Source organism: Thunnus maccoyii, chromosome 1, assembly GCF_910596095.1.
Source record: "Thunnus maccoyii chromosome 1, fThuMac1.1, whole genome shotgun sequence".
In the NCBI taxonomy this organism is placed as follows: domain Eukaryota; kingdom Metazoa; phylum Chordata; class Actinopteri; order Scombriformes; family Scombridae; genus Thunnus; species Thunnus maccoyii.
The window spans coordinates 6,799,302-6,827,225 of record NC_056533.1 but is presented as its reverse complement, the minus strand read 5'-3'; the positions used below and the strand labels follow the sequence as shown (position 1 = coordinate 6,827,225).

The window sequence follows — 27,924 nt, the reverse complement described above, 5'->3', positions numbered from 1 at the left end:
CAAGTGATTGCATGCATTTCACATGATTATAACATTCAATCATGAGTTCATATTTATCGTGTCAAATGATGCTGTTGACAGTCTATTTTGTCTTCCTCATGAATTATGGTAAAGCAATGTGATGAATCCTCTCAGTCAACACTTTGTGGCTCTTCTGTTGTGTTTCTTACAGAGTGGCAATTTGAGGTGTGTTTGCTGCCCCACAGTGGTCCATTACACATGCCATTGTCAATGTACATGTATTATTAACACACATGTCAAATCAATCATGACTGAACTTTAAAATCAAAGAACAAACCAGGAAAATGTGTGTGTACAGGGTAACCACACAGCTTTGAACAATGCACTTTAACCCCCTCACTGTTCTAGTGTGCAGTGTGTAGCCCATTTTACTTCTCAGTGGAAACCAGTAAAAAGATGTAGGTGGCTATCAATGCCAAGATGAAGCTGAACTGGAAAACAGCATGGAGCTAAAAATTACCTGGATAAGTAAAGGTTACAGAAATGTTCCACTTGCACATGGAGCGCACGTGGAAGGTTGAGGTTATATATGACTCATTGGGCTCTATTATTACCCAGAGCACTAATACAAGCTACCAACAGAAAAAAAACACTGCTGCATGATCAAGAAAGGCTTATTGCTGTTTTTGCAGCTGCAGAGTTGTTTGCTTTCTCCTCGTCTGCTCTATTGGCTAGGTAAACCCCTCCTCCTTTCACAGTGCAATCACTCTCACTGAAACTGCCTCCTTCTGTTTTTTCTTTTTCCATCTCCATCAAACCCAAATCCTCCACACGCCACTTTCCCCTGCCTTTCTTCAGCCCTCACTCTTTCTCACTCCATACCTGTCAATGTTTGCTTTTTCTTTCACTTTTTATTGTCTATTCATTTTTAGCTTCCCCCGTTCATTCTTTGTTTTAATTTACAATTCAAAGAAGTTGGTATTGGCAAGAAGTAGTTATTGCCAAGGTGGGGAAACATCAAATATAAAAAGATTCAGCTGGCAACCATGATAATTTGACAATGGCAAATGGTTTGATAATGGAATATAAATCAGTCAAGCAATGAGAAAATAATGGATAACATTACAGTAAAAGGACACATTGAGAAACTGGAATGATCTCAACTAAAGCACTCTCTCTCATTTAGGCAAGGTCACACTCTAATTTAACCTCCAACAACACACACAAGTCACTTAATAAACCCTACAGCACTGCAGCATTAGCTTAATCTCCAATTAACTAGCAGGTGAAGTTAAGAAAACATGGGAAACCTCAACTAGATAGTATGCTGAAATAAACAGGTCTATTGACAGGTCTATCACATTAGTGTAGAAATAAGTAAAAAACAGAATCAATTTTTGGCAAATTGGTGTAATTTTTTATGCAAGCCAATAATTGTCACATGTTGAACAGACAGAAATAAATTAATGGATACAAGGTTGGGATTTTACTGCATTTTATGGAATCAGAATCCACTAAACCATTGGAGTCCAGTCTGAAGTATTTAGGGTCAACTTTCAACATTTGTAATTAGAACTCAAAGATTTAATTGAGATCTGTAAATCACATTTTGTTGGCTGAAAAATGACCCAACCTGTAGCTACAACATGAAAATGAGATGAACAAGCAAAGATACGACTGAAAAAATATGTATGTCACTTTGAGATAATAGAGGCAGCTCACAATTTTTTTTTCATTGATAGGATTAAAACAATTTTATGTCATTAATAAAACATTATCTGTGAGATTCTGACCTAAAATTGACCTGAAGTGATCAGTGACATCACATGTTTTAACTCAGCTCAATATCCCCAGGAATACTGGTCCATACTGGTGGATGGGCTATTGAGAACCTGAGTTTCACACAAAAGTGTTTGCATGAGCCTGTCCTCTCAAGAAAAATGACACTATAGGTAATAAATTCAGTCGCCAAAAATAAGCTTTAGTTATGTTCATGTGACAGACGCCATCGCCTATGTGGCTGTAGTAATTATGACCCAGGGAAGTGACGCTGTTCACATGACTTCAATATAAGGTGACTTCTTTGTTAGGAGGAGGCAGGTTGGGTGGATGGCTAGATAGCTGCTGCACAAGACCACTGTTTGCATCCCATTTCCATCCACAAGTGTCATGTTTCCAACTGCGAGTCGGGACGTTTTTTTTTAAGGCACCGGCTACAGCTATGGAACTGATGCAATAATTAACTGACTATTGACAAGGAACAGGATTCCATGCCAGTAGTTCACAGGCTGTTGGTCCAGACTGGTTTTCTTTGCTGATAGTAGTTTGTTCAATTGGGACAGCATGGGTATCCGAAATTTATTGCCAGACCTCTTGTAGCATAGACCATACGGATGATGCCTGCCATGACCATAGCCCATACTTTGTTGTCACAGAAAAATAAATTCTTCCATGCCATCAAGTAACAGAGTTATTGCTCTGTATGCAAGAGGCTACAGTCAGTGGTGAACATGTTTGGCAGGAGGGAATATGGATGTGCAATATACAACCCCAAGGAAGGGGAGATACCAGGCCTTCTTGTAATATTCTCTACTCTGAAAAGTGGGTCTAATAAATGAGAGAGTACAGTCATATTAAGAAACAAAGTTTACTTTCTGGTGCAAACATTTTGGAAACTGGATCATCTGATTATAGTTTTATACATCTGAATTTGTCATTTATATTTCTCTAGTATGTTCCAGTATAAGAAAATAAAGAAAATTATAATGTCCTCAGAGAGCCATTCACTAGCTTAGTATTAGGATTAATTTCTTTAATCTTTATGATGTATGACAACAAAAATGCAGGGTGAATCAATAAAATATTTAACTTTGCTGTGGTAAATATTTAGTCATCTCAGTTTTATACAAGTTGAACTGTTCCATCTTAGCATACATGTAGGGCATGCAGGTAACATAGAACAGTAACATCTACATCTTAGTACAATTAATACAAGTAAAGACAGCAAAATTATTTGTATTTGTATTCGAATAAAAGTGGAAAGAGGCTTAAAAATCCTGTTTTTGTTTTTATTACACCTCTAATTTTAGAAAATTAAAGTGTTAGAATAAGTGTTCATGAATAAACTACCTTACGAAGGAGGTCGCCACACCAGGTCTCAGAATGGAGTCTCCCAGATCATAAACGACTGCACTAACTACTGAGCTTAACTTTACTCATCGCCTCATTGCAGACAGACCTCTACCTATTTATACACCCATAGCACAGACACAGCACAGCATGTAACGTCTGCGTAGGAAAGAACTTCAAAGGTGATTACTGCTTTGCACTTTTCACTTATTGCCTATTTTTGACAACCTAACTTTGTGGAAAGGAGAAGGGGAACAACAGGTTATGGAGAGTCCCTTGGGAGCACTTTGCTTGTGTCTGTAGCTCAGCTTTATCTCTGGGGAACACCAGATGTCCAAATTAGGAAATGTGTGTCATGTAGCAGGTGAATGTGACTCCCCTTGTTGAGGCTTGTTGACAGACGTAACAACAGAGCAGAGGAGACAGACTGAGATAGCGATATAACTGACCTGCATGCTGGTATTTGACAGTTTTTTTTTTAATCCCAAAAACAAATAATTTTTAAAATATTTGTATGAAACAAATATTCGTATAAAACCCACTATTTGTGCTTTGCCGAATAATGTATTTGTATTCGGGCACACCCCTAATACAAAGAAATGGGATATTGAAATATTAATCCGTTGCCAACCACTATTGCATTTAGCAATCAATATACTGTACCACCACAAAGTCTGACTAGTTGTAGCATGATGTGCAGAAACAAAAGCGGTATGAAGGCACTTCAACAATTCCTGCAAAGGAAAAATGGTACCAGCCGTCTCACAGTATTGACCTTCTCTTCTCTATGTCTGAAATGTTACAGACCTCACACTTACAGTATACTGTCCTTGTTGCCTCAGTGTTTTAAACAAGGTCTCTGTTGCTGTTGCCAGCTAGTGTCTGTAAAAACATCTCCTTACAAGGGCTTCGACTGGAATGTTTTCATCGATCAACTTTATGGGGACTTGAGCAACAGGTAATAAATTCCCCTTCTTGACCTTTTTCTTGGTTGAGAGTACTTTGTCAGCACAATCTACTCCAATCAGCAAGCCCAAGACCACTGACTGAAAATACAAGGCAAAGACAATGTTTAAATGGCTAGATTCAATATAAAACATACAATTCAATAATGAGCACACAATATCCTCGCAATTAAGTCAAACTACTAAAACTAAAACATGGTCTAAATTTCTGAAACTTACCAATACATACTTTTCACCCTTCAGCTGGTGTTCTGTTGGGAATGACATGTCCAGCTGTAGGCATAGATTGCACAGGTGACTGGTGGGATGCTACAGGTGAGCACATTATTTGTTTAAGTGGAGTATGAGCAGGAGTAGACACTCATTGACTAGTAGATGCAGCAGCAGGTACGCTGGTTGGCTGATAGCTGGGTAGACATAAAGTTGACCGATGGTTACATTAGCAAGGTCCAGTAAGAGTGATCCAGAGTGTGTTTTTAACTCCCACAGCACCACTAAGGATGATTTCTGTCCGGGGCAGCTTTGGGTTGCGCCTGACACTGATAAGACCAACAGTGAGGTTAAACCCGTGGGAAGACTTTCTGGGGTAAGCTGAAAGAGGCTTATTTCGATTAATCAAGACCGGTGGTGAGGTTCTGTTTGCTTATGGCCTAGGAGACCTAGGTGCCAATTTACAGATTCTGTACACATGGTGAAATACTTTTTGAGTTTTTACTTATTAAGTCTCAAATTATCACCACAGAAGTATGCATTCTATGTACTGTATTTTCACTTTATTTTATCTTATTTTTTATTAATGTTATCACGTAGGTTTTATTTTCCATCTTATGTTACATCTATGTTTTGTTTTTTGGTTTTTTTTTCACATGCTTTTATGTTCTTTTTCTGTCCTTTTCATGTGAAACACTTGGTGCATGTAATTTCTTTTGATGTAAAGCACTTCAAGCTGCATTTCTTGTATGAAAGGTGCTTTACAATTAATGTTATTATACAGACAAAGAGAACTCACTGGCAGGTGCTGCTGTAGCATCTGTTTTAGAAGGTAACAGTGATGAATTGCAAGAAAACTCTGTTGGAGGATTGCTGGTCAACAAAGCAGAGTTGGTGAGTGTGGTATCTTGTGTGGGCAGATAACCAAGGACGGCATCAAGAACATCATCCGAACATCACCAGAATAAAACTTGTACACTTTGTAAACTTTATAATTTTTTAAAAGACTGTCAGAATATGAAATTTTAACCTATAATGAAATGTGCTTACTTGATAGTGTTTGTAGAGTGGTGGACAGACTAGAAATGTTGAGACTTGCATCCTTGGCAGCCAGAGCAACCTCACTGTGGCCAATACTTGTTGAACAGTCAGTACAGTACCACTTTTCTTCTAAGTCCCTTGGAGCTTGCAGCCGCTGGTCAAACTGATCACTTGTTGAGAAGAGATACAAAGTGTCGGAATATGCATTACAAACAACTTTTCAGTAGACTTGACACCTTTTTAGCAGGCAATTACTAACTTTGATACACAAGACACATTACTTTTACATCTTGTAACTTTTGAGGAAGTATGTCTTTGTCCACCTTTCTGCAACTAACTGGGCATCAAACAAATATTCTCTACAGCTGGCCTTGAAAGTATACATGTATGAATTAAACGCACAATATGTAATTTCAGCCACTAGGGGTCTCTCAATCAAAACAATAACAAAAGAATGTGATGACGGTGTGAAGTAGCAAGGGATCATGGGAGTTGTTGTCTTCGTTGTTAAATAACCAGCTTCACCGGGATAGGATTACTCCAGTGTTAATCATTCAGGATGTTTTTACCGGGAGCCGAATTACCCGCAGAGGTCTCCTCCTCTCCAAAACAAACAGACCCGGAGATTACAGGTAAAAACACTGAATAAAGCTGTTTCACCTAAAAAAAACCAGTGTTTCTCCGACGATGTACGGCGACCACCAGACGTCCGGTACGGGCTGAACAGCTAACACTTGTTCGGTTTATTTCTCTTATAACTTAAGATCCAGACGTTCAGCCGGTCTCTCCTCGGAGCCGAATTATCCACAGGTCTCTTCCTCTCCAGAAACAAACGTACACGCAGATTGAAGTATTTAAAATACTAACTAAAGCTGTTTTACCCAAAAAATCAGTGTTTCTCCGACGACCGGACGTCCGGTACAGGCTGTTAGCCGATCTGCTGCTAACACTTGTTCGGTTTATTTCTCTCATAACGTTCGGTCGGTTTCTCCCGGGAGCCGAATTATCCGTAGAGGTCTCATTCTCTCCAAAAACAAACGTACAAACAGATTAAAATCATTAAAAATACTAATTAAAGCTGTTTCACCTTAAAAAAAAATCAATATTTCTCAAACAACGTTTGGTGACCACCGGACTTCCTGGAGGGGCTGTTAGCCGAGCTGCTGCTAACGTTTGCTCAGTTTATTTCTCTGATAACTTAAGATCCAGACGTCCAATGACTAAAATCCTTCTTCCGGCTAAAAGGTATGGTTAAAAGCGACCTGGATTTATCATGAAAATGTGGCTTAAAACTGAATAATAGTCAATTTATGACTGTTTCTGTGGAGCAACCACAACATTGGTATATTATCTTGTATGTGTGTAAGTTACTCTTTCGTAGACGCCATTGTGCGTGTCTACTCTTTGGTAGAGGCGTATGACGCTATTGACATGCGACCAAATGAAATGGTCCGTTACTTTGATTAAATTACAGATATGTCGGGGTTTGAAAATTGTTGGAAACCAGCGTCAGAAATTAAAAATGCCCAAAGAAATCTCAGAATGCCCCTAAAAACCGTGATCAGGGGCAAAAATCACCCTTAATATTTTGAAAAAAGATAATTTTATATTTACCAGTTTAGGTCAATATCCTAATTCTACATGAAGCCATCATTTTATTTTCATCCAATTAATTTAATTTAAATTTCTGTTTCAATTTCAACACACAAACACAAACAGCGCTGTTGTTCACACTACGATACCTGACAGAGGCGTTGCATTCCTGCTGCACCTGCAGTGAAATTTGCTGCCAGGATGGACGGCTACCTCCTCAAAAAGCCTCTGACATTAGCTGCTTCACCTGAAGACAGCAACCCAAGACCTGGGCCGTCACCACCAGTCAAAATAAAGACGGCAAAGAAAGTTGCGGCTTCAAACATAGACAAATGGAAAATAGACTGGCATGGTGTCGAAGAAGTGGCGAAGAAGTGTCAAAGACGACTCTCATCTACTGCAAGGCATGCAGGGCTCACCCACCACCAATTAGCCTGGAACCGCGAAAAAGCAATCGCGACTTTGTCAAAGGAAGCGGACAAGTCAAAAAGTATTTGGCTTTTCGGCACCAAACATCATCGATTTGCTTATGGTAAGTAACATTAACATTGACGCTAACGTTAGTGTCTTTTGTTTTTGTCTGGCACGTTAGCCAACAGTGTTAGCAATTTGGCTAGCTAACGTGGGTCTTGCCGACTGGTGGGGTGATTGTTGCAGTTTCACATAGGCTCTTGTATACTCTCATCTCATATATATTCTTGCGGTTCTACACAGATCATATATATATATATATATATATATATATATAGAGAGAGAGAGAGAGAGAGAGAGAGAGAGAGAGATAGATAGATGTAGCTCCTTTATAGCTGTAAAGGAGATCCGTCACTAAGCCACCTTTGCTTTTTTTTACACTGAACCAAACGGAACTGGCATAATGCCACCATGTGTGCTTTTACATAGCATCCCGGCATGATGTGTAACACAATGGCGTCAGCTCCCTGTCCCGCCATGCCAGCTATCCCTTACACAGACGTCCATACGGCTCTGTGTCAACCTCCGTAGCCGGCTTATTAGCAGAGCAACTCTGCCCCCCACTGCATGTCCATACCTTTTATACATATTATATGTATTATTATGTACATATTATGTTCCTGCCTTGCACAGGCTGTGTAAAAAGGGCAGCGACTAACATAAATGGGCTCCTTGCATCAAGTGAAATGAGCTTTTAGTCCCAAATCTAGAACATATTTTTTACTAACCAATGAGGTGGTGCTGGATAATCGAATCTATTATCTTATTTCATTCATGCTCAAAACGTCAGCAGGGGTAAACTTGGGAATGAAATAAAAGATGCTATAAAATTCAACTCAAGTTATTTCCAGGACTGCATCAATAAAGAAGGAATATTAAACTAATTTTGGCTCTTTTGACAGTACTTGTAGCTACTAGCTTCTGTAATTTTGTGAAACACCTGAGGCTGTGGCACACAATGCATCAGACACACAATGATGAAATCAGACTGAAGTTAGACTGGTTTTGACTTGTGTAGGAGAATATGACATAATTCCCCCAACCAGAACTTTTGGTAAATCTAATTATATCAAGCCCATTAAATATTGTCATGATCTCATAATTATTATCTTATACTGCCATCTATTGGTTTATTCTGAAGGCTCTTCCTAAATAAAATCTTTGTTGTTAAAAGGGAATAAGCCTGCGTTGTTTGCGTTTCAATTGTAGTTAGAAGATGTAGACAATTATTATAAATGAGAACATTTTATTACATATAAATGCACTGATAAATTGATTTACACCCCACATTTACATTTTCTGTTCACAGATGCTTGGAGTAACCAGCTTAAAGAGAAAGAGTTCATTGTAGATGCAGTCTGTCACATGAAGAGAGAGGTGTACAACAGAATGGTTAAGCTTTTTGACATTTCATACCACATCGCTAAGCATGAAAAGCCCTTTGCTTATTTCCCAGCCCTCATTACCCTTGAGAAAAGACATGGTGTTGAACTTGAAGATGCATATAAGAACCCCAAACAGGCACAAATCTTTACTCAGTACCTTGCAGATGAAATACAGGATGAGATTACCAAGCAAATCAGAGCATCTAGATACATCAGTATTCTTGTGGATGGGAGCTCAACTTTGGAGAAAGAGGTTCTGTACTGCAAATTTTTAGAGAATAGTGTGCCTGTCATGAAATTCTTGGGAGTTAAGGACACAGCTGAAGGCATCCTGGAGTGTGTGCAGTCACTCTGGACTTCCAAGAATATGCCTTAACGGAAAGGACATCTTGTTGGATTTGGTACAGATGGAGCCAGTGTCAACTTTGGGTGTCGACAGGGGATCTACGTGAAGCTACAGAACAAGATGCCATGGCTGATGGGCATTCACTGTGTGGCTCATCGTTTGGAACTTGCATGCAAGAACGCATTCCAGGGCACTTATTTCAGTCAAGAGATTGATGGTTTCTTGTCCTTCTACACGGCATTTTACAGAGGATCAGGGGAACGACTGAGGGAGCTGGACCAAATGGCAGACCTTCTTGAGCAAACTGTGATTACACCTACAAGAATCGATGGGGTTCGATGGTTGGACCATCATAGAAGAGCACTTAAGTCACTGGAGGCCAATATCCCCGCTGTAATTACCCATTTGAGTGAAATTGGAAGTGACCAACGCCAGGATATAAAAAAAATGTAATGCTGCAAAGTGAGAGGCTGGATTAATAAAATTGGGTCTCACAATTTCCTTCTACACATAGGCCTCTACATTGATGTTTTTGCTGAGCTGTCACACCTCTCACTTACCTTCCAGAAAGATGGTATCTCTCTCCCAGCAGCTGTGGAGGCAGTCAGTATCACAGATAAAGTTTGAAAGACATGGCAAAGCATGATGGACAGAAACTAAGAGCCATGAAGATGGCATGTAAGACAGGAGATTACAGGGGCATTAAGCTCACAGGAAAATACACTGAAGCTGTACAAACAATGCAGAGGTCCAGAGAGGAGCTCATCCATGATTTAGTTGCCTGCCTGGATCAAAGGTTTCAGTCAACCTCAGACAAAATCCTTCAAGCAATGTTGAAGTTTGACACAAAACTCCTGAGTCTGATGATGATGATTTAGCTACTTACGGCAATGAAGAGGTACCACTGCTGCTGGAACACTTCAAGGAGGTGCTCATTGCCAATGGATGTGTTACTGAATGTGTAATGCCTGAATGGGCACGTCTCAAGAAAGTAATTAGAAGAAACTACAGTAGTCTTAAGTGGGGAGAACTGTGGCCTCAGATCTCCCATGCCTGGTCTGAGCATTTTCCTAACTTGCTTCATGTAAGCGAGATCATTCAGGTCTTGCCATTATCCACATCAAAAGTTGAGAGAGCTTTCTCTCTTCTGAACCGTGTAAAGACAGACTGGAGAATTAACCTCAAAACAGACACAGTAGAAAACCTCATGCACATCTCTCTGGAGGCACCACAAGAAGAAGATGCTGTTGGGATAGTGGAGGCTGCAGTGAAGAACTGGTTCAAAAGTGGACAAAGACAAAGGCGCCCAATGACAAAACCATATGGGAAACGGGCACAGCCCTGTAAAACAGCTGCACCAACAGCAGCAGAAATGGGAAAAAAATGACACAGAATCTGACTCTGATAGTGAAACCCATGTATAATATGAACTCCACTTGAGTGGCCCATAAACTATGGCTGGTTGCTGTGACTGCCTTGTTGAGTTGTTTATTGTTTAATGGCTACTACTGTAGCAATTTGTACTGTTGTTACTTGAATTCAGTTATGCGAATGCGGTTTGTAAGGTTCTTGTTTACATTTACAGTTGAGTAATGTACCTTTTTATTTTCCCAAATATTTTAATACATACTCTGCGGTTTCTGAGGATGTTCAAAAAAGAACAAAAACTGGTATATGTTAAAGACTGTGATGTACATCTCTCAGGTGTGACCACAATAAGATTGTGCTGTTGGGATAGAAGAGGCTGTAGTAAAGAAATGGGAAGAGAAAAAGTGGGGAAAAACAACAAAGGCTCCCAGCAGCAACAATGGAAATAGAGAGTCTGACTCGGACAGTGAAACCCATGTATATCAATTTTTGAAGTTTATTGTTTAATGGATATTTAGCAGTTTGCACTGTTGTTACATGAATTCAATTATGTTAATGTTGTGTTTTATTTCCTCAAATATTTTGAATTGACCCTCTACAGTTTTTAAAGAGGATGTTTAAAAAAAAGACCATAAACTAGTATATTTGAGAGTTTTAAACTAATCTATAAACTAATGCATTATGCATCTGTGAAGAATATTAGAAGATAAATAAAAGCCTAAATATTTAGAACTGTCTCCTGCTTTCTCTCACACATACATATGATTACACATTTCTCTTTGGAACAGTAGTAGTATTCTTTTTATTTACTCATGTTGGCACAAGGTGGTGCTTACTGTATGCATAATCTGGGCTTATTTCACATTAAAAACAGCAACTTTATGCGCTAATTACTATTTTTTTAAAAGTGCCCCCAAAATTTTGTAAATGCCCCAATTTAATTTAAACAGTGAGAGCAAAAGTTGCCCCCTAAATATATTTTAAATTTCCTACACTGCTGACTCCTGAATGATTTTTACAAATTTTGACAAATAAATGAGGAAGGGCAAATAAAAGATTGAATAAGATATTTGTTAATGTCAAAGCCAAGCAAACTCGGGTATTCTGCCAACCCCAAACTGGATTCAACATGGAACCAGCTATTGTATTGTATTGCAGCAGCTAATCACCATATGACTAACAGAGAAACAATGGGTATTGTATTTCTGAGAGTGTGCGGTGGACAGATATTTTCATAACCTTTTTTTTAACCTTTTGAAATATCCAGATATACCCACAGACTGCATGATATTGCAGTCACATCAAGCCTTATTTATTCAACACTATTTACATTAAATAGCACGCCCTTTATTGCCTGCTTTATACAATGAAATTGAGACCTTTTCATTTATTTAAAAACGATTGTTATGATTAAAATGTCTTGTAACTGAGCACATCACAGTTTGTTTGAGGGAGAGCGCATTAATTTTACAGCTGCACAGTACAGTATGTGTATCTTTCAGAGACAGACACACACAGAGACTGAAAGGCAGACATGGGAGAGGGAAAGAAAAATAAAATGTTTGCCCATAGCAATACGGCATGGCTGGGGGGGGGGGGGGGGGTGAGGTTGGAATAAACTATTTGTTATCCAGCAAGCAAAAGCTCTGTGAAACCGAGGCGGATAGGGGTTGTAATCAAAGTCTGAGTTTGTGTGCATGTGTGTAAGCAGAAGCGAGTAATTACATGACAATATTTCACTATGACGTGGATACTTTATATGGGCCCAGTGAGAGTAAAACAACAAACCCCAGACAAACACTGAAATGGTAACACACTCGCAAGACTCACATGTCTTTGCGGATGTGTGAGTAAAATGTGCCCTGAATTCAGACCCCCAAACTTCCCATCTTCTAAACCATGCACACCATGAAGACTGATTTTTTGTTTTGCACTGTTTGAATTTTTGCAACAACAGTCACGTACATGTGAAATAAACCTTGGCAGAACAATGAATCTGTAAACACACACATGATTGAACAGTTAGCTCTCTGTGACTTATTAAGATTCATCATGGTGTTTTCCTCTCACTTCCATATCACACTTCCTGGACTGCTGACTATCTGAGGGGGCCTGTAACTCAAATATATTGTATTTACCGTAAACTCTGAATTAAAAGCTGGTATTCAGGTGAGATGCACAGGTGAGGTTTCTCGGGGCTCCATGTGGAATTGCACTAACTTGTAATTCTATCCTCCATTGGTAAAAGTTGGCCATTACAGCTTGTAGTGCTGTATCTTTAAGTATATATAAATCTCTAAAAGCAAATGTGCCTGACACAAAAAACAAAGCAGAAAAAACAGTATACATCTGCATGCCACTGGCCTACAACACAGGAGGAATCGCAACTTATTGGACAAAAAACCTGAAAAGTGATTGGAATTCATCAGTAAATATTGCTGAAGAAACAATTATGAACTTGCAGTATACACTGAATGACAGAATCGCCATGGTAGAGAACATTCTCTCATTCAGTGTATACTGCAAGTTCATAACTGTCACATAGAGGTATTGAAAAAGTGTCTTATAGATATGAAAAAGACTAACAATAAACTCACATCAGTGGTCACCAACCAAGCTTGAAATGACAGTATAAAAAAGCAAACAAAGACATGGAACTAAAATATGACAAACAATATTTTTCTAGAAGGGGAAATTAGAAATCGTGTCTCTCCCTGTAATGTTAAAAATGTAAAATTATATCAGTAAACAGAACTCCCCGTGCACAGCCAGTATTTTCAATCAGGTGTTGGTCAGTCGCAGGAACATATTAGGTGAAATGAAAAATTAATGTGGAGGTTAATTTTGATTCTCATGCAAAACTATATGTTTATGTGATCTTCTGTTTTAAGATTATACATGTATTATTATCATTAATCTAAATTCATAAAGTAAAATCACCTGATGCAAGTGAGAATCCATGTTCCCAGAATAATGACAGCTAAATACAGCTGCCAGCTCAAACAACTTCTGGTGATTACATACTGTAAGTGATATGATCACATTACGTCACCTTCCTAAAATAATGGCCCAAGTCATTTTTTCAGGTTTCTCAGAAAACACAAAAAAAGTCATCATGGTGTGCATGCACCCCTAGGGGTGCACAAGCTGCCTCTACACACTGTACAACAGGCTTACTATAATACTGGTCAAATGATGTTATGATTACTAATATTGTGTTCAAATGAGATTTTCATTAAATAAAAACACAAAAGTAAAGAGGATCCTTTGTAATATCTTAGTTATACACATAATTTCTAGCTGTTAGATTACAATATGGTATTCAAATATTTCTTAACTAGATCATGTAATGTGGAAAAATGAGACAAAAACTGTAGATGAAATATTGTTTAAAAGGCAGAAAAGAGTTAACAGAAAGCCTATCACTTGTAACAGCCACAGATTATGGAGCCTTTCCACTCTTTGCTAAATGCTAGCTTCATGGACTTAGCTATTTTGCTGACTAAAATGCTGACTAAAAAGACTGAATAAAAAGACTAAATAACTACGCAATATGACAATTTAGTCACACTCGACATAGGCCATTATACTACAGCGGTAGAATCGCATGATCTGTTCAACTGAAGATGTAGGCGATTTTACCAGAGGTGGACAGCATCATGAGGAGATGATTTAAGCAAAAAAATCATTTTTGTCAAAAAATGACATGGGCCATTATTTTAGGAAGGTGACGATTATAAACTTGTTTTATTTGTCTCTGTCACAGTTTGCGGGATGAGAAAAAGGATAACTGTGGGCCTCCAAAGCCACTAGGCTAACTTCATATTTTCATTTATATTGGCAGATATACATTGTATATACAGTATTCACAAAAAGACTGAAGTTACAAAAGAGGATTTCCCAACCACTCTTACAGAACTTTCAACAAATGGCATGTCAATTTTTCTTTTTGTTGAGCCAATCTTCCATCAAAACATACAATAAATATTCTGTCACTGCTCCGGTATGTGCTTTTGGTCACTGAGCGGGAACCAGTTGGTGTGGAAAGTTTGAATTGCCTTTACAAATCACAGTGTGAGTGTGAGAGACAGCCCAGCAAGACTCAACAGTCTCTGACTTTAAAAAACGTCACAGAAGTTCAAGGCTGTGATATAAATGCGTGAAGAAAACTTCTGAGATAATGCAGCTGGAAACGCTTTCTGTTTTATTTATCTTCATGCTGTGAGAGGCTCTCACCTTAAAAATGCTGTTGTGTGTTGCATTGTGGTCACATAGCAGAAACGGATGAATCCTCTAGTAAGAACTGAGATATCACAAGAAATCACAGGCTTGCTTACTGAGATGATATGTTACCATTATTGATGCATTTGAGATTAAGCACCTCTGAGCATATAAAATTAGTACTTGTTCTTGAGTTATGCATAATGCAGATGTGCCATTACTGTTACTTGTGAAGAATACAGATGACAGAATGTGATCAGAGAATTATTCTACTAGGGTGTTTCTGCATTCACTTTGTAGTGAAGTTTGCAAACTTTGATCTGCGATTGATTACAGATTAATCCTGTACTTACTGGAGGAGTCGTGGTGCATCAAATTAGCTTTGTATTTGACATTAATCATCAGTGAAAACAAATCTGTTGAGAATACTACGGATGAAGGCAGATAGAATCCAGGGATTGGGGTTATAACCCAGAATCAAGATATGCAACACACAAATGAGTTTTAAACCTGAATTAATTACAAATCAGTATGAATACAGAAAATAAATGCACTTAAGTGAACATGCATACTGCTGTAGTGATGCAGTAGAGAGATATAGCGGCAAGAAAGGTATTTTAAATGGCTTTTAAGAAAGTGCCATAATTTAGCAGTATTACAGCTGTAACTGACTAAATAGAGCTACATCTACAGTTGCTCTAGGTCCAGTGTTGTGGTCCTCTACTTCACAAAATGATTAAGTACTAGGGGTGGGTGAAAAAATTGATTTGCATAACAATCTCAATGATTGTCTCCTACAATTCTAAATTGATTCAAAAATGTCAAAAATCAATGATAAATGTTAGCTAAAGTGATGTTCACGGAACGAAAAAGGTGGAACTCAACTGCAAGGGCAGTGCAGCACCTGGACAGTCTACACCATGCACAAGCTAGAGTTATCTTGTAGTTCATCTTCAAAAAAAGCCAGCAGTTGCAAGCAGTTTTTAATTTAATGACTAAATAATTACCTTTGCAAGACGAGCGTGAAGTATATTGTGAACTTTCTGTGCCGTCACTGAGAGACTAATGTTAGCAGAGTGGAGCAGCGAACTCCAGCAGTAACAAACGAGACCAGCTGACCAACACACACTGCAGCATTAAACAGCTTAAACCAACTCTGAGGTGAAGAAAATAACTCGGTGCTCACTCAGTTGGACAACTATGGCTTTATGACATTAATAACACAGCGGAGCACTCCACCTCCCCCTCATTGTGTTATTCTCATACAGGCAGGAGGCTGGATGATGCTTTTAATTAGTACAGTTAATGCAGTTAACTTTTTAAAATAAAAAGGCTGCGAACCATTTGCCTTTATTGCCAGTTATCTTTCATATTGTATTTCAGTGGAATAAGGACACCTGTTAATGGTTAGGCACACAGTATACTGGAGCATGAGACCAAAAATAGTGCCCCCTTTTCTATTCATTCAATCAAGAATTGGTTTTGAATTGAAAATAATTTCTCAATTCAAAACATGACTTTTGTCCTTCTCATGCCATTTATACTCTTTGCTATTGTTAGTCTCTTAATCCTGTCCTTCTTTAACACCAAATTTGTTGTACAACAAGGCTGTTCTGTTGATCCCCCAAGTTAAATAAATGACAGATCACAGCAGCATACAAATCTGCTGTTAGCTCTCCTGCTGGGAGTGGAGGTAGCACAGCCTGAAGATAAAATCCCATGAAAGGGATTAAAAGGAGCCAGCACAGCTTGGACACCTACAACAGGAAAAATACTGAACTGATAATACACAAAGTGCAACACCAACTAAACTTTACTGATTAATATGATATGAAAACTAAGTAAACTCTTAAAAACATGAGTGCTCAAAGAGAGACAAAAATGAGACAGACAATAAAATCTGTAAAACCGAGACACCCTCATCCAGGACAATATCTAAAGTATCTTTAAAATAAACTGGCACATAACTTTGGTTTGGCTTCCGAGACTTTGAGTGGAAAAAATATGTTCTCCTTTAGTTTTTAGCCTCAACCTTGCAACAGCCAACAGCCCCTGGTCTAAATGGTAAATAGCTGCATTATATATAACACGTTATATATAACACTCTTGTCCAAAGCGCTTTACAGTTGTTTTTTCCCACTCATTCACTCATTCACACACAAACACTCACACACCAATGGCAGCAAGCTACCATGCAAAGTGCTGGCTTCACTATCAGGAGCAATTTCTGGTGCAGTATCTTCCTCAAGGACACTTTGTGGATTCTTTGTGGGATAAAAGTAGCATTTTGGATTCAAGAAAATATATATTTTCATTTCACACATTATGCAATTTAACTGTAACTTTCTTAAAATAATAATAATCTGTTTTTTTTTGTTTTGTTTTCAGATGACAGTAATTACATAACTTATAATGTTTTGAGAAGAAAAAGGTTAACATTTTGCTATGATTGTTTCTTACAGTAGTTTATTCTTGGGGTCCGCAGAGACCCCAGTCGTTGTTAAATATGTTGGTAGGATGAGGGTTAAATAAATAGATAAAAATAGTCATATTATTATGAAAACAGCAATAATGAAATAATATAACAGTAACTTGATATTATGTAAATATTTCAAAATATTCACTTATTTACTTATAGTTTGTATTAGGGTTGCAAAGGTGCGGAACCTCTCTGAGAAAAATTTCCAGAAAATTTCCATGGGAAGTTAAGCCCAGGTATTTTTGAATTTCAATTGCAATTATATGAAGGAACAAATGTACCACAATTAAATATGTCTTCATATTCAAAGGTACAAACTTTCCATGGGAGTTAATAGAAATATAATTAAAGGGAATAAAATGAAAATATAATCGTTATTTTCACGGGCTGTATTTACCATGTCATATGCAGATAAGCAGACAAAATTGCAAACCCTTGAAATAGAAATTTTAAAAATTAACAATGTATGAGTTGAAGTTTAAAGCGACACTTCACTGAAAACAATGCTGATTTAGCACATTACCTTACACATGTATACAGTTTTACACATATTAATTTAGTCTGACAGTTGAGAGTTTGACTATGTCCACCAATGATGTCATCAGAGGGCACTGAATCCTTGTGTTGTGTTAATTACAGCTCAATGAAATTATGGACATGAAAAATTAGAAATTCCTATTGCAATCCCTGTTTCTAGTTTTTCACCATCATTTAATTGAATTGTAATAGTTTTCAAACTCATTAAACTAACTGAACATAAATGCCACCAATCAATTTTTGGTGGCATTTATGTTTCTGTTTATAGCAGTTTGATACATAAGCAGTGTGGAAACACTCCAGGGTTCTCATTTATAACCATTGCATACACACAGAATGGGGCTTGAAAGAGGGGTATGCCACTTCCCATGCAAAAGTTGTGATCTATCAAACTTGATGGGAGATTGTGTGCACCTGTACGTAAATGCTGACCCATGCATACGAACATTGTGAAGACAGGGGAAATTGGTGACGTAGATAGTGAGGTGGTGAATTGAAGCCAGATTGCTTAATGATTCTTCTTGATTTCACTTTACATCATGTGTTAATTATAGATCCACTTTATCATAAACATTCAAACCAACAGTATTATCTGTACTTGCGCTTGTAGTGAGCCGTAACTATTCCATAAGCACCTTTCAATTTGAAAAGTTAAGTCCCAGCCAACTCAAATCTCATATTAAAGTCCGCTCAACATTTCATCAGTGCTGTCTCAGCCGGAGTGCAGAGGAGAGGGTCAGTTGAGGAGCAGCACAGCAGCTGCTAAAATGAATGATGTCAGGATGTGGCAGATGGCAGGATTCTGGAAAGTCTGGCTTGCCTTTCCCTGATATTAACCCTGAATATACTGACTCCTTTCACCTCGACCACGTTAACTAACTGATGAAATTATTATCATTGGTTGTAGAAATCCAAGATGACATCAAATAACTGCACTTAACCAAATGTAACTTAAAAATAATTGTAGAACAGAGTGCTAATAGATTTTTAATAATATGCTCTAATACTGTGCATATACCACCAGGTATGATTTTATTTCCATATAGTTTATGTGTGTAAAATCTCTGCAGTGAACACAACTATGCTGTCAGGTGCACAGAGCACACTGGGGCCTTCTCCAGTCATCTCACAGGCACATCTTCACCACCTGCACTCATATATGGATATATATAAATTATAGAAACACTTGTATGCTGGATTTTGGAATAAATATAAATGAAAACAGCGTTTATTGTATTGTAGATATTGAGTATGTGGTGTAAAAACTACTTAAAACTGGCTAACTGGGACTTAAGGTGTCATGGAGCCTACTGTCTCCATTTCCAAAATGTAACTGAGTCACTGTTGGTATGTATGCTGAGAGGAAGGTGTACATTCCTCTCACTCATCCAATCAACATATCAGTCATGAACTTATGATGTTTGAGAAATAAAAGGACTAAGAACTGAACCAGAGATGTCTGACTTTACAAGCCACAGGAATATTTATTGAAGCTGTATATGGTTATTTTGGGTTACACACAACTTCAAGAGTTCCAAAAACGAGATAATAAAACAGTTCACGGCTGTTGTGGTCCTTCCTCTTTAGATGCCCGAGCGCAAGTGATGAGCGAGAGGGCCCGATACACTGACTCTTGACACTGATTGGTCAGGCGTCTCAAGACAGAGAGACTGATTGGTGCAAGAATGAAACACATGTTCATCAATATTCATGAATACTTTTGACCATTTATGGTTGAATGTAGGCATGTAGAGGGCTGGATATGAGGCTAATCCACATGCGCACATCTCCAAGTGGACTGTGATTTATAAAAGGAAAAATGCGTGCATTCGTGTGTATGCATGGTTTTATAAATCCGATTATCTTTTGGCGCGCGCATTTCCTGCTTTTGTGCAGGAAATGTACAAATCCGACGCACTGTTTTATTAATGTCACCCCAGATCATGTATGCCAGGGCTGTGTGGGTGGAGCATGGCAAGGAAGTGGAGGGATGTGCCCCAGACTCTTGTGGAATGATGTCGACGATAAAATTATTAGATGGCCAAAAACAAGGGAACCTTGGTGAAGGTACATTTGGTGTACTGTATTCATCAAGTTCCTTGTTTTTTGCAATTATGGATTATGCCTCTGAAGCAAGAATTATGTTGATGCCAATTCTGTTTGATGGATATAGGAACATAAATGCCTGTTAATTGGAACAGATGTGAATCAGAGGAAAGTTATGTAAGCAAAAGTCAATTTAGTTTTTATGCGATCTGATGCTGGCAAAGAGGCAAAGGAAACATTATATCAGTGTTATGCTTAAGTAAATATGTGTATCTAGTTAGACACCAAATTTTACTTATTGGACTTTTGAATGTTTAGTGGTTAGTGTTATGGTTTAGAGCTGGGCTGTTCATAGAACCTAACACTTTCTTGCAAAAAATATCCATTGGAAACATGTAAATGAATCCAGTCATACATTGTGTTGATTGGTTGCTATCATGTGTCCTTTTGATGAGCTTTTATTATGTGAAAATCAGCCAGGTAAATAAAGATTGCATTGACTGTAGTACTGAAGAAATGCCTTAAGTGAAATAAATTGTGATTTGTCTGTAGTGCCTGACAGTGCACCTGAAGAAAACTAAAATTTTCACTATCATTTAGTGTGTTGCACCACACTAAAGACAGTTCTACACTAAGTTGATTTAATTTTTAGAGGAAGGTTCTCCAGAGGCATGAGCTGGATGAACATATGGACTTAGATAGGCCTAACACTTGGCACCATGTAGCATATATTCTTAAGGAGTAACTAAACTCATGGGCATTTTGCTGCCTTAGTGGTTGATATTTTCACCCTGCTGCACACTTTACCCCACCCCAAACAGTGATGTCAGAGTACCTCTTCTTTCCTAGAAAGAGACACTGTGACACCACAGATTGGGGTGGAGCAGAGTGTGCAGGTGCGGTGAAAATATCAACCATTAGGGCAGCAAAATAACTGTGTGTAGTTACTTAAAATTACCTAAGCTGAATAGCCAGACCTTAATTTGAATGTAGGCTGTCTTGGCTCTTCAATGATTTATAGTGGAATATTATTGGAACGTGTTGCCCTGCTTCCTTCTGTCATGTCAAATGATCATTCTTTTTTACCCCATCTTTCTGCCCAAATTCTACCTTACTCAAACCCAGCCACTGGCAGAAACAGACCTGATGTCATCAACACCAACATGCTAGTGAATAGGCATTGCTATTGACTGCCCGGCTGGAAAGAGAGGAGGGATAGAGGGTTGAGGTGAAGGCTTGGAGGTGTGAGGGACAAGAACATGAATGCAAGCACAAATGTGTTTCTTTTTGTTTTCAAACTTTCAGAAAAAAGTCTTGACTAAATTGGAGGATATCCATATGGAGGTCAGAAGGCTGGGAAGAAGCGAGCCTCCCCTTTCATCTGCCCATATAGAGCAGCTGGAGATGATGGAGGAGTTCAAGAGAGAGAAGCAATGCCTCAGGGACAAGCAAAACTTTAAATCCCTGGTATGATTTGCAAGACACACTCTGGAAGTGATGTAATTGTATGCTCTGTTTTATTTATCAGTATTATTCTGGGGTATGTCAGTGAAAATTTTTATAGCCTAGTGTTTTTCCAACACTGACAGGAATAATTCCCCCATCTTATTTAAAGGTGTTGCAACTTGCATTGGAGGGAAAGACATAAGAGACTGTGTCCACAAAATTCTTGACAGGTATTCTCAACAGTATCCCTACATACAGAACTTTTCAAACAGGTAATGTTACAATTCTTGTAACATATCTACCCCTTGTACTCTACACTTTAATCACCTGGCCTTGTCTCAAATCAGAAACAATATAGCTTCAGAAAAAACAGGAAGAGCGCTGGAGAACTGCAGTGACTGCCATTTTATATATCATAAAAAAGGCAAATTGATCAAAAATAAAAATTCTAAAGATGATATTTAATTCTCAGAAATGCAGTCATGAGACTCATGATTGAATATTTTCTGTCGCTGTTGTTTTACTTGATCGATCTGAAGATAAGCATATTATCAAGGAGCAGATTACAAATTCACTTGCATATATTTCAAAAAACGAGAGCTAGTGTGGTTTGATATGAATGTTGAAGTGAATAGGTGCTTCCATGTCCTACCACCTCACTGTGTCACAGTCAACCAAAATGACAGGCATGTGAATAAAGCACATTTAACTAAGGTGACCTGACTTAAATGGTAACGAGGAGGGGGTTCGACAGGTGCAGGGACAGTATGTCATTGGAGCTATCAAATGGTCATCTCCCATCAGAAGTTTTGTTTCCAGAAATCTACAGTGTCCCACAACCACACCTCTTTAGTCCACCATTGGCACTCACCCATGCTACAGTTGCTGTGGATTACTACATACACATAATTTCTAAATGGTGCAATTTCTGTTTCTTCAGGCTCTTCACCAACCTGCTGATGGCAAAATTAAATATGAAGGGAAAGGGGATGAAGCAGAAAGTCCCTCTGGGGACAACTAAACCTTACAAAGCAATCAAAGTTTTCCCCATGCCATTTAAGTCTAACACCAACTCTCACTTATATTCACTATCTCAACTTTTTCTGAATTACACAGAAGGCTACATTTTTGAAACAAAAGGTCAGTGGTAACAAAATCTAATTTGTTAAATTGATTTTATTTGATGAAAGTTTATTAAGTTTGCTTGCTTGTTGAATGAGAATATTGGAATCAGCGGGTCAAGCAGCAAACTGTATGTGATGCATTATGATGTTAATCAGCCTTGGCCACTTTATATTAAGATGTTACAATGGTGTTATAGAATTTGAGCAGCATGGACGTTACTTTCATTCAAATCCATGGGATTTTTATGACTAATTAAATGTCAAAATTCAGCAGTCTTACTTCTATCTAGAGTCATCTAAAAGTAAGCTAGTATTTTCTAAAATGGAAGTTATAGTACCCAAAGCCATTACATTAGGGCTGTGTCTGATAAGTCATTTTATTTTGTAGTGGCACAGCTATGCAGGTTCTCTAAATTCATGAGTGCTACATTGTCACCCAAAGCCACCATCTGTTGCAGGCTTATCCCTTCCTAACATACAGCGATGCGAGTGAACAGAGACCATCTTCACACTATCTTAAAGTTACATGTATGGCGCTGTGTACCCCATCAGTCGCCATGGGTCTGTGCAGTATTGATACTTGATATTTGACAGGAGGAATAATAATTAATAAGTATTAGGAACTTCAAACCTATATGTTTGACATACAGATATAAATACACTGGTTGTCTTTGCATATTTATAATTTTTGTTTTTGTTCAACTCTTGCGGCGGCAGTCATGAAATGGGATAAAGAAGCTAGAGAGACATCGTGCAGCAGAACATCTTTAACATGCACCAGGGAGGAAGGGAGGTGGAGAGCATACAGGGGTGGAAAGTACTTCCACATGAGTGCTGTACAATTTTAATGCATTTGTACTTGTATTTCCAATTTAGGTGACTTTATATTTTTTCTTCACTACATTTCAAACCAAATATCCTATTTTTTTCACTTGGCAGTTAACTTTATTAGAATTGTGTTTTATTTTTTAGTTTTTAATATTTTGTTGAGAACCTCATTAAAGATGAAAATAAATTCTCTTGTCATTTCAAAAAATGTGTAATTTTTAATATATCAGATGTCACACATTTCCAATTGTAAATAAGGCTGCTAAAAAGTCTTTGCAGACTCTGAAGGGAGTGGATATCAATTATTTATTTACAATTTAAAGTAGTAGTCCTGCACACTGCCTTCACTAGAATCAGTTTTATTGAATACCATGTTTTGGTCATCCAACCTTGGAATAATAGCCTACCTGATGAAGGTTTGATGACCAAAACATGATATTCAATAAAGCTTACAGTAAGGGAGGACAGGATGGGACTCTGGTCTCATTTAAAATTAAAGAAGTAAATGTTGGTTTAAACGGAGTGCAACAGGGATATCTGAAATATGTCCAAGAAAGATGTCTTAAAAGCTTTCATTTTGAACCATATGAAGCTGCCATTTGGACATCTATAATTGAAACTTTCAGTTTGAACCCTGTAAGGATCTCACTTGAACGTCAACAGTGAACATTTAAAAGATGTTTAAAAAAGATTCTTTTTAACATTCACTATTGACATCCAAATGACATCAATAGTGAATGTTAAAAAGACGTTTACAAATGATCTTACAAAAACTTTCATTCTGGCTTGTCAGTGGACGTCTCTTGAACAGTTGACAAAGATGTTAAATTGACAACAGCGCTGTGCAACAATATATTTCAAGAATAAACATGAGATGCTATTTTTGCTGAAATAGAAATTTGGAAAAGAGGCTGATGAGTCCTGGTAATCTGACGTCTCCTTCATAAAAAGGCAAAATAACAAGTAGTAACTGACAGTCTAATGTGTGTAGAGGTGTGTGTGGTTATTGTCTAGCAGCCTGGCATTGTTTCCAGGCAATTTAATGAAGGTAAACACAGTGAATGGCGCCGAACTCTCAGAATTCTCAGAGGCTGCGGATTTATCAGCCTATCTGTCCTGCTGCCTTCAGATGCTGCAGCAATTTAATGAACTGAAGCTTTTCATACAGTATAAAGCAGCTGTGGACAGCAGATACTGTGAGAATCAGCCACATTCATTTATGCAGACTGATTAACTGACGTTCCTGCTTTAACCACATTAAAGGTTATTTCTGTGTCAATGTTGGCTGGACATTGACACAGAAAACCATCCATAACCTGACAAGATGGCTGCTGCTGTGACTCCTGTGAGATTGACTGGACTCTATTTAATAACTCTTGAATCTTTAATTTTGTCATTGGTTTGCTCATACAAATTGAGTCAAACAGAGGTTTCACCAATTTTATCATAAATTTGAGCCAGAAACTCAACTCTGGATGTGTCATTCTGTTGGACTGGATCGTCCAGGCCTTTGGTCTTGTAGGCCTTATTCTGGTCTTAGTGGTTCACTGGACCTGATCTTCTTATTGCCATGCCACCTAAAGGAAGTTCCAACAACTCAGAGGAGACTATCTCCATGGCTCAGTGTGGGAATTACTTAAGGACTTCAATAAAACTCTTCTGGAACAACAGGAGAAAAACTTCAATTTCATGACTTCAAAAACTACTGCAAGACGTGGGGTGATTCATGTAAAGAGACAAAGAATGATGTGGAAACAGTCTGCAAAAGTCTTATCTCACTCAATGATAAAACTGATTATATAGAAGGTCAGTCTAGATGAAATAATATTATCATTGATGGCATCAATGAACACATAGACCACTGTGAAATTGAGTTGGTGCAGGCCCACAGATCTGGAAAGCTTTTTCCATCCTACACTAGGCTCAGGCCTATTGTTGTCAAGTTTCTGCATTATAAGTACAAACTGGAAGTCCTCAGCAAAGCCAAAGCCCTGAAAGGCACTGACATTTTCATAAACGAGGATTTTCCTGAAGCTGTTCTACAGAAGCGAAAATAACTTCTTCCAGCCATGAGGGCTGCCAGGGAGAAGGGGGAGATTACCTACCTGTGGTATGATAAACTCATTGTACACCCACCATCCAAGAAACTTGCACTGAGGCCTAGGCAGAACAATGCTATGCCTCTGACTTCTGATCATTAGACAGATATATTCACACATACAGTATCATACTTAGTAATTCCAATATGTATCTCAGTATTTTGGTCTACTTATGATGGACTACAGCTCTCTTTGTTATCACTGTCACAATATCCTCTCAAATCCAACTGTTTATTGAACTTGCTGTAAAAAGTGTTACCACCTGAGATGTATACCTATCAATGAATATGAAATGAATGAATGGAGCTCTTGGACTTGTTCTAAGTGTGTCTCCATATTTCCTTATCATGACACTGATGATAATGACTTGGTTGATATAAATTCTGATTATAGGATGCCAACTGCTTCAAACCATATGTTTTTCAATCCTTTTGATTCAAGTCTGTAAGAGTAACACTAAATTTATAGACCCCGATTCAAAATTTTTTAGCTCTTTGACTATTGAGTGTTTATCCTGTGACTATTTCAGTATTAATGGATTTAATAGTTTGTTACTTGACATGCCAAAGCAGTTCTCAAATTTTCATTTAAACATTTGTATTCTCTCCAAAAGTTCTGATTTATTTCATCACTTTTTATCTTCATTAAATTATGAATTCTCAGTTATAGCACTTTCAGAAACTTGGTTGTCTGATGAGTCAACATCTCACTGTGGCATCCCAAATTATCATGTTTTGCATCATTGTAGGATGGCAAGAACTGGTGGTGGTGTATCTATATATTTACATAATGAATTTCAATATAAGCATAGAGATGATCTCACTCTCAGTTCTGAGTGTAATGACGTTGAATCGCTGTTCCTTGAAATACCTTCACTGTGATATTTTTGATGGCAAAGCTCCTCGATTATCAAGCCATTAACATATATACCAAATCTCTAGAAACTGGAATAATACCTCATGACGTTAAAATTGCTAAATTAGTTCCTGTGTTTAAATCTGGAGACCGAAGTTCTTTTAACAATTACCGGCCTATTTCTGTCCTTCCATGCTTTTCAAAGATTTTGGAGAAGTGTGACAGAGTGATGAAACATCTGCAGGACTGAAACATCCTGTATGAACACCAATATGGATTTAGGAAAAAATTATTCTACAGAAGTGGCTGTGCTTCAACTGGTTGACAAAATTCATACTGCTTTGAATAACAATGAATATGCTTAGGAGGAAGGAATATTTCTTGATTTATCTAAAGCTTTTGATGCTGTTAATCATGACGTCTTACTCTAAAAACTGTCACAGTATGGTTTTACTGGAATCAGTTATAAATGGTTTTACAATTATATTCATAATCGACAACAGTTTGTTATCATGAATGGATGGTCTTTGGATAGTGCCATTTTAACATGCAGGGTCCCACAGGGATCTATTCTAGGACCACTCCTATTCTTTATTTATATTAATGACCTGGCTGTAGCATTGTCTTCCTTGTTCCCAATACTTTTGCCAATGATACTGATTTATTTTTCTCACACACTAATTTCTCCGTACTTATGGCCAAAGCTAATTCTGATTTATATTTACATCAAAAAATAAAAAAAATATTGTAAATCTAATTCTTGCCTCTCCATTGGAAATAACCCAATTACCCAGGCATCATCCACAAGTTTCCTTGGACTCCTGATTGATGAAACTCTAAGCTGGAAGAGTCATATTCATCTTGTTTGCAATAAAATGTCCAAATCTATTGGCATCATTGGCAAATTTCAAAGTTTAGTCCATCAGAAGTGTTTATTAACTCTTTACTACAGCCTAATTTATCCATATCTCATATATTGCAATATTATTTGGGGATCTACTTATCCCACCTACCTTTGTAAGTTTTATATTTTACAGGAAAAGTTTTGCAGAATTGCTACATTTAGCAGTAGGGCTGATCACTCAGCCCCTCTCTTCAATCAGCTCAAGATCCTAACAATTTTTAACATAAACAAATGCCAAACTTGCTTTTTCATTTTTAAATTTTGCATCAGCCTGCTTCGCTTCCCTTCCCTTGTAAAGCATTTTTCCAGCCTAACGGTGATGTACACAACTATAATACAAGACATGCCAAATGTTTACACCTCCCAATATTCCGTACTGGGCTCTGTCAATTCATAGGTCCCTAAGGGTTTTCTAAAGGGTTTCTTCTCTTTTGTTGTGTTGTTTTATGCTGCTTTGTTTTTACTGTGCAAATAAATAAATAATACAAAAAGAGTATTTAATTGAAGTAACTTATTTATATGTCAAGCATTAATCCTTTACTGCAGCATGTTTGCAATGAGTATTTAGTTTGCTCTTTGTTGATAAAATCACCAAAGCAGCAGCAGATTGATTCTAAGCCAGAAACAGACATGGCTCTGAGACATCTATTTTCAGTGCAACGTCTAGGACTAAGTTTCAACCAAAATACTTGTTTGCACTGCTTCATTTGAATGAAACTCCCACCTGTTTGTGCCTCTCCTCCCACCTGTACACCACATGCACAGAGAATACCACACAGACTGACAAAGTGAGTTTTAAAGTCAGGAAAATACCCAACAATCGGAGTGCCTCCATGAAAAAAGGGCCCTAAGACTTTCTGTGGTCATATAACATAATGCTACTTACACCTTTGCTACTGAGAGAAGATGTTCATTA

The 27,924-nt window shown here is 37.8% G+C and overlaps 1 protein-coding gene and 2 long non-coding RNA genes across 5 annotated transcripts; 2 read left to right on the top strand and 1 right to left on the bottom strand.

The window, feature by feature from the left end:
* Positions 1-3,619: 3,619 nt before the first annotated feature.
* On the bottom strand, positions 3,620-7,107 carry LOC121898944. Of its 2 annotated transcripts, XR_006096580.1 has the most exons (4): positions 7,049-7,107; positions 5,316-5,476; positions 4,275-4,328; positions 3,620-4,136 (listed from the first exon to the last, which is right to left on the bottom strand). It is a non-coding gene; the product is annotated as an uncharacterized LOC121898944 (long non-coding RNA). The 2 variants fall into 2 exon arrangements; XR_006096579.1 differs by lacking the exon at positions 7,049-7,107 and having other exon boundaries at positions 5,316-5,758.
* LOC121898940 lies at positions 5,898-23,275 on the top strand. The gene is made up of 4 exons (XR_006096578.1): positions 5,898-5,938; positions 21,058-21,219; positions 21,368-21,428; positions 22,139-23,275. It is a non-coding gene; the product is annotated as an uncharacterized LOC121898940 (long non-coding RNA).
* LOC121898928 lies at positions 7,101-10,572 on the top strand. Of its 2 annotated transcripts, XR_006096577.1 has the most exons (3): positions 7,101-7,431; positions 8,680-9,550; positions 9,669-10,572. XR_006096577.1 is itself a non-coding variant. In XM_042414463.1 (2 exons), exons 1-2 carry the CDS (start codon positions 7,101-7,103, stop codon positions 9,129-9,131), a joined length of 783 nt encoding a protein of 260 aa, XP_042270397.1. In that variant the 3' UTR covers positions 9,132-10,572. The 2 variants fall into 2 exon arrangements, 1 of the variants encoding a protein (XP_042270397.1); XM_042414463.1 differs by having other exon boundaries at positions 8,680-10,572.
* Positions 23,276-27,924: the final 4,649 nt, after the last annotated feature.

Bases quoted from the DNA above. Each gene is read 5' to 3' on its own strand.
- LOC121898928 (XM_042414463.1), top strand. From the start codon at position 7,101: ATGGACGGCTACCTCCTCAAAAAGCCTCTGACATTAGCTGCTTCACCT. The intron at 7,432-8,679 runs GTAAGTAACATT...TTCTGTTCACAG, and splicing joins ACATCATCGATTTGCTTATG to ATGCTTGGAGTAACCAGCTT.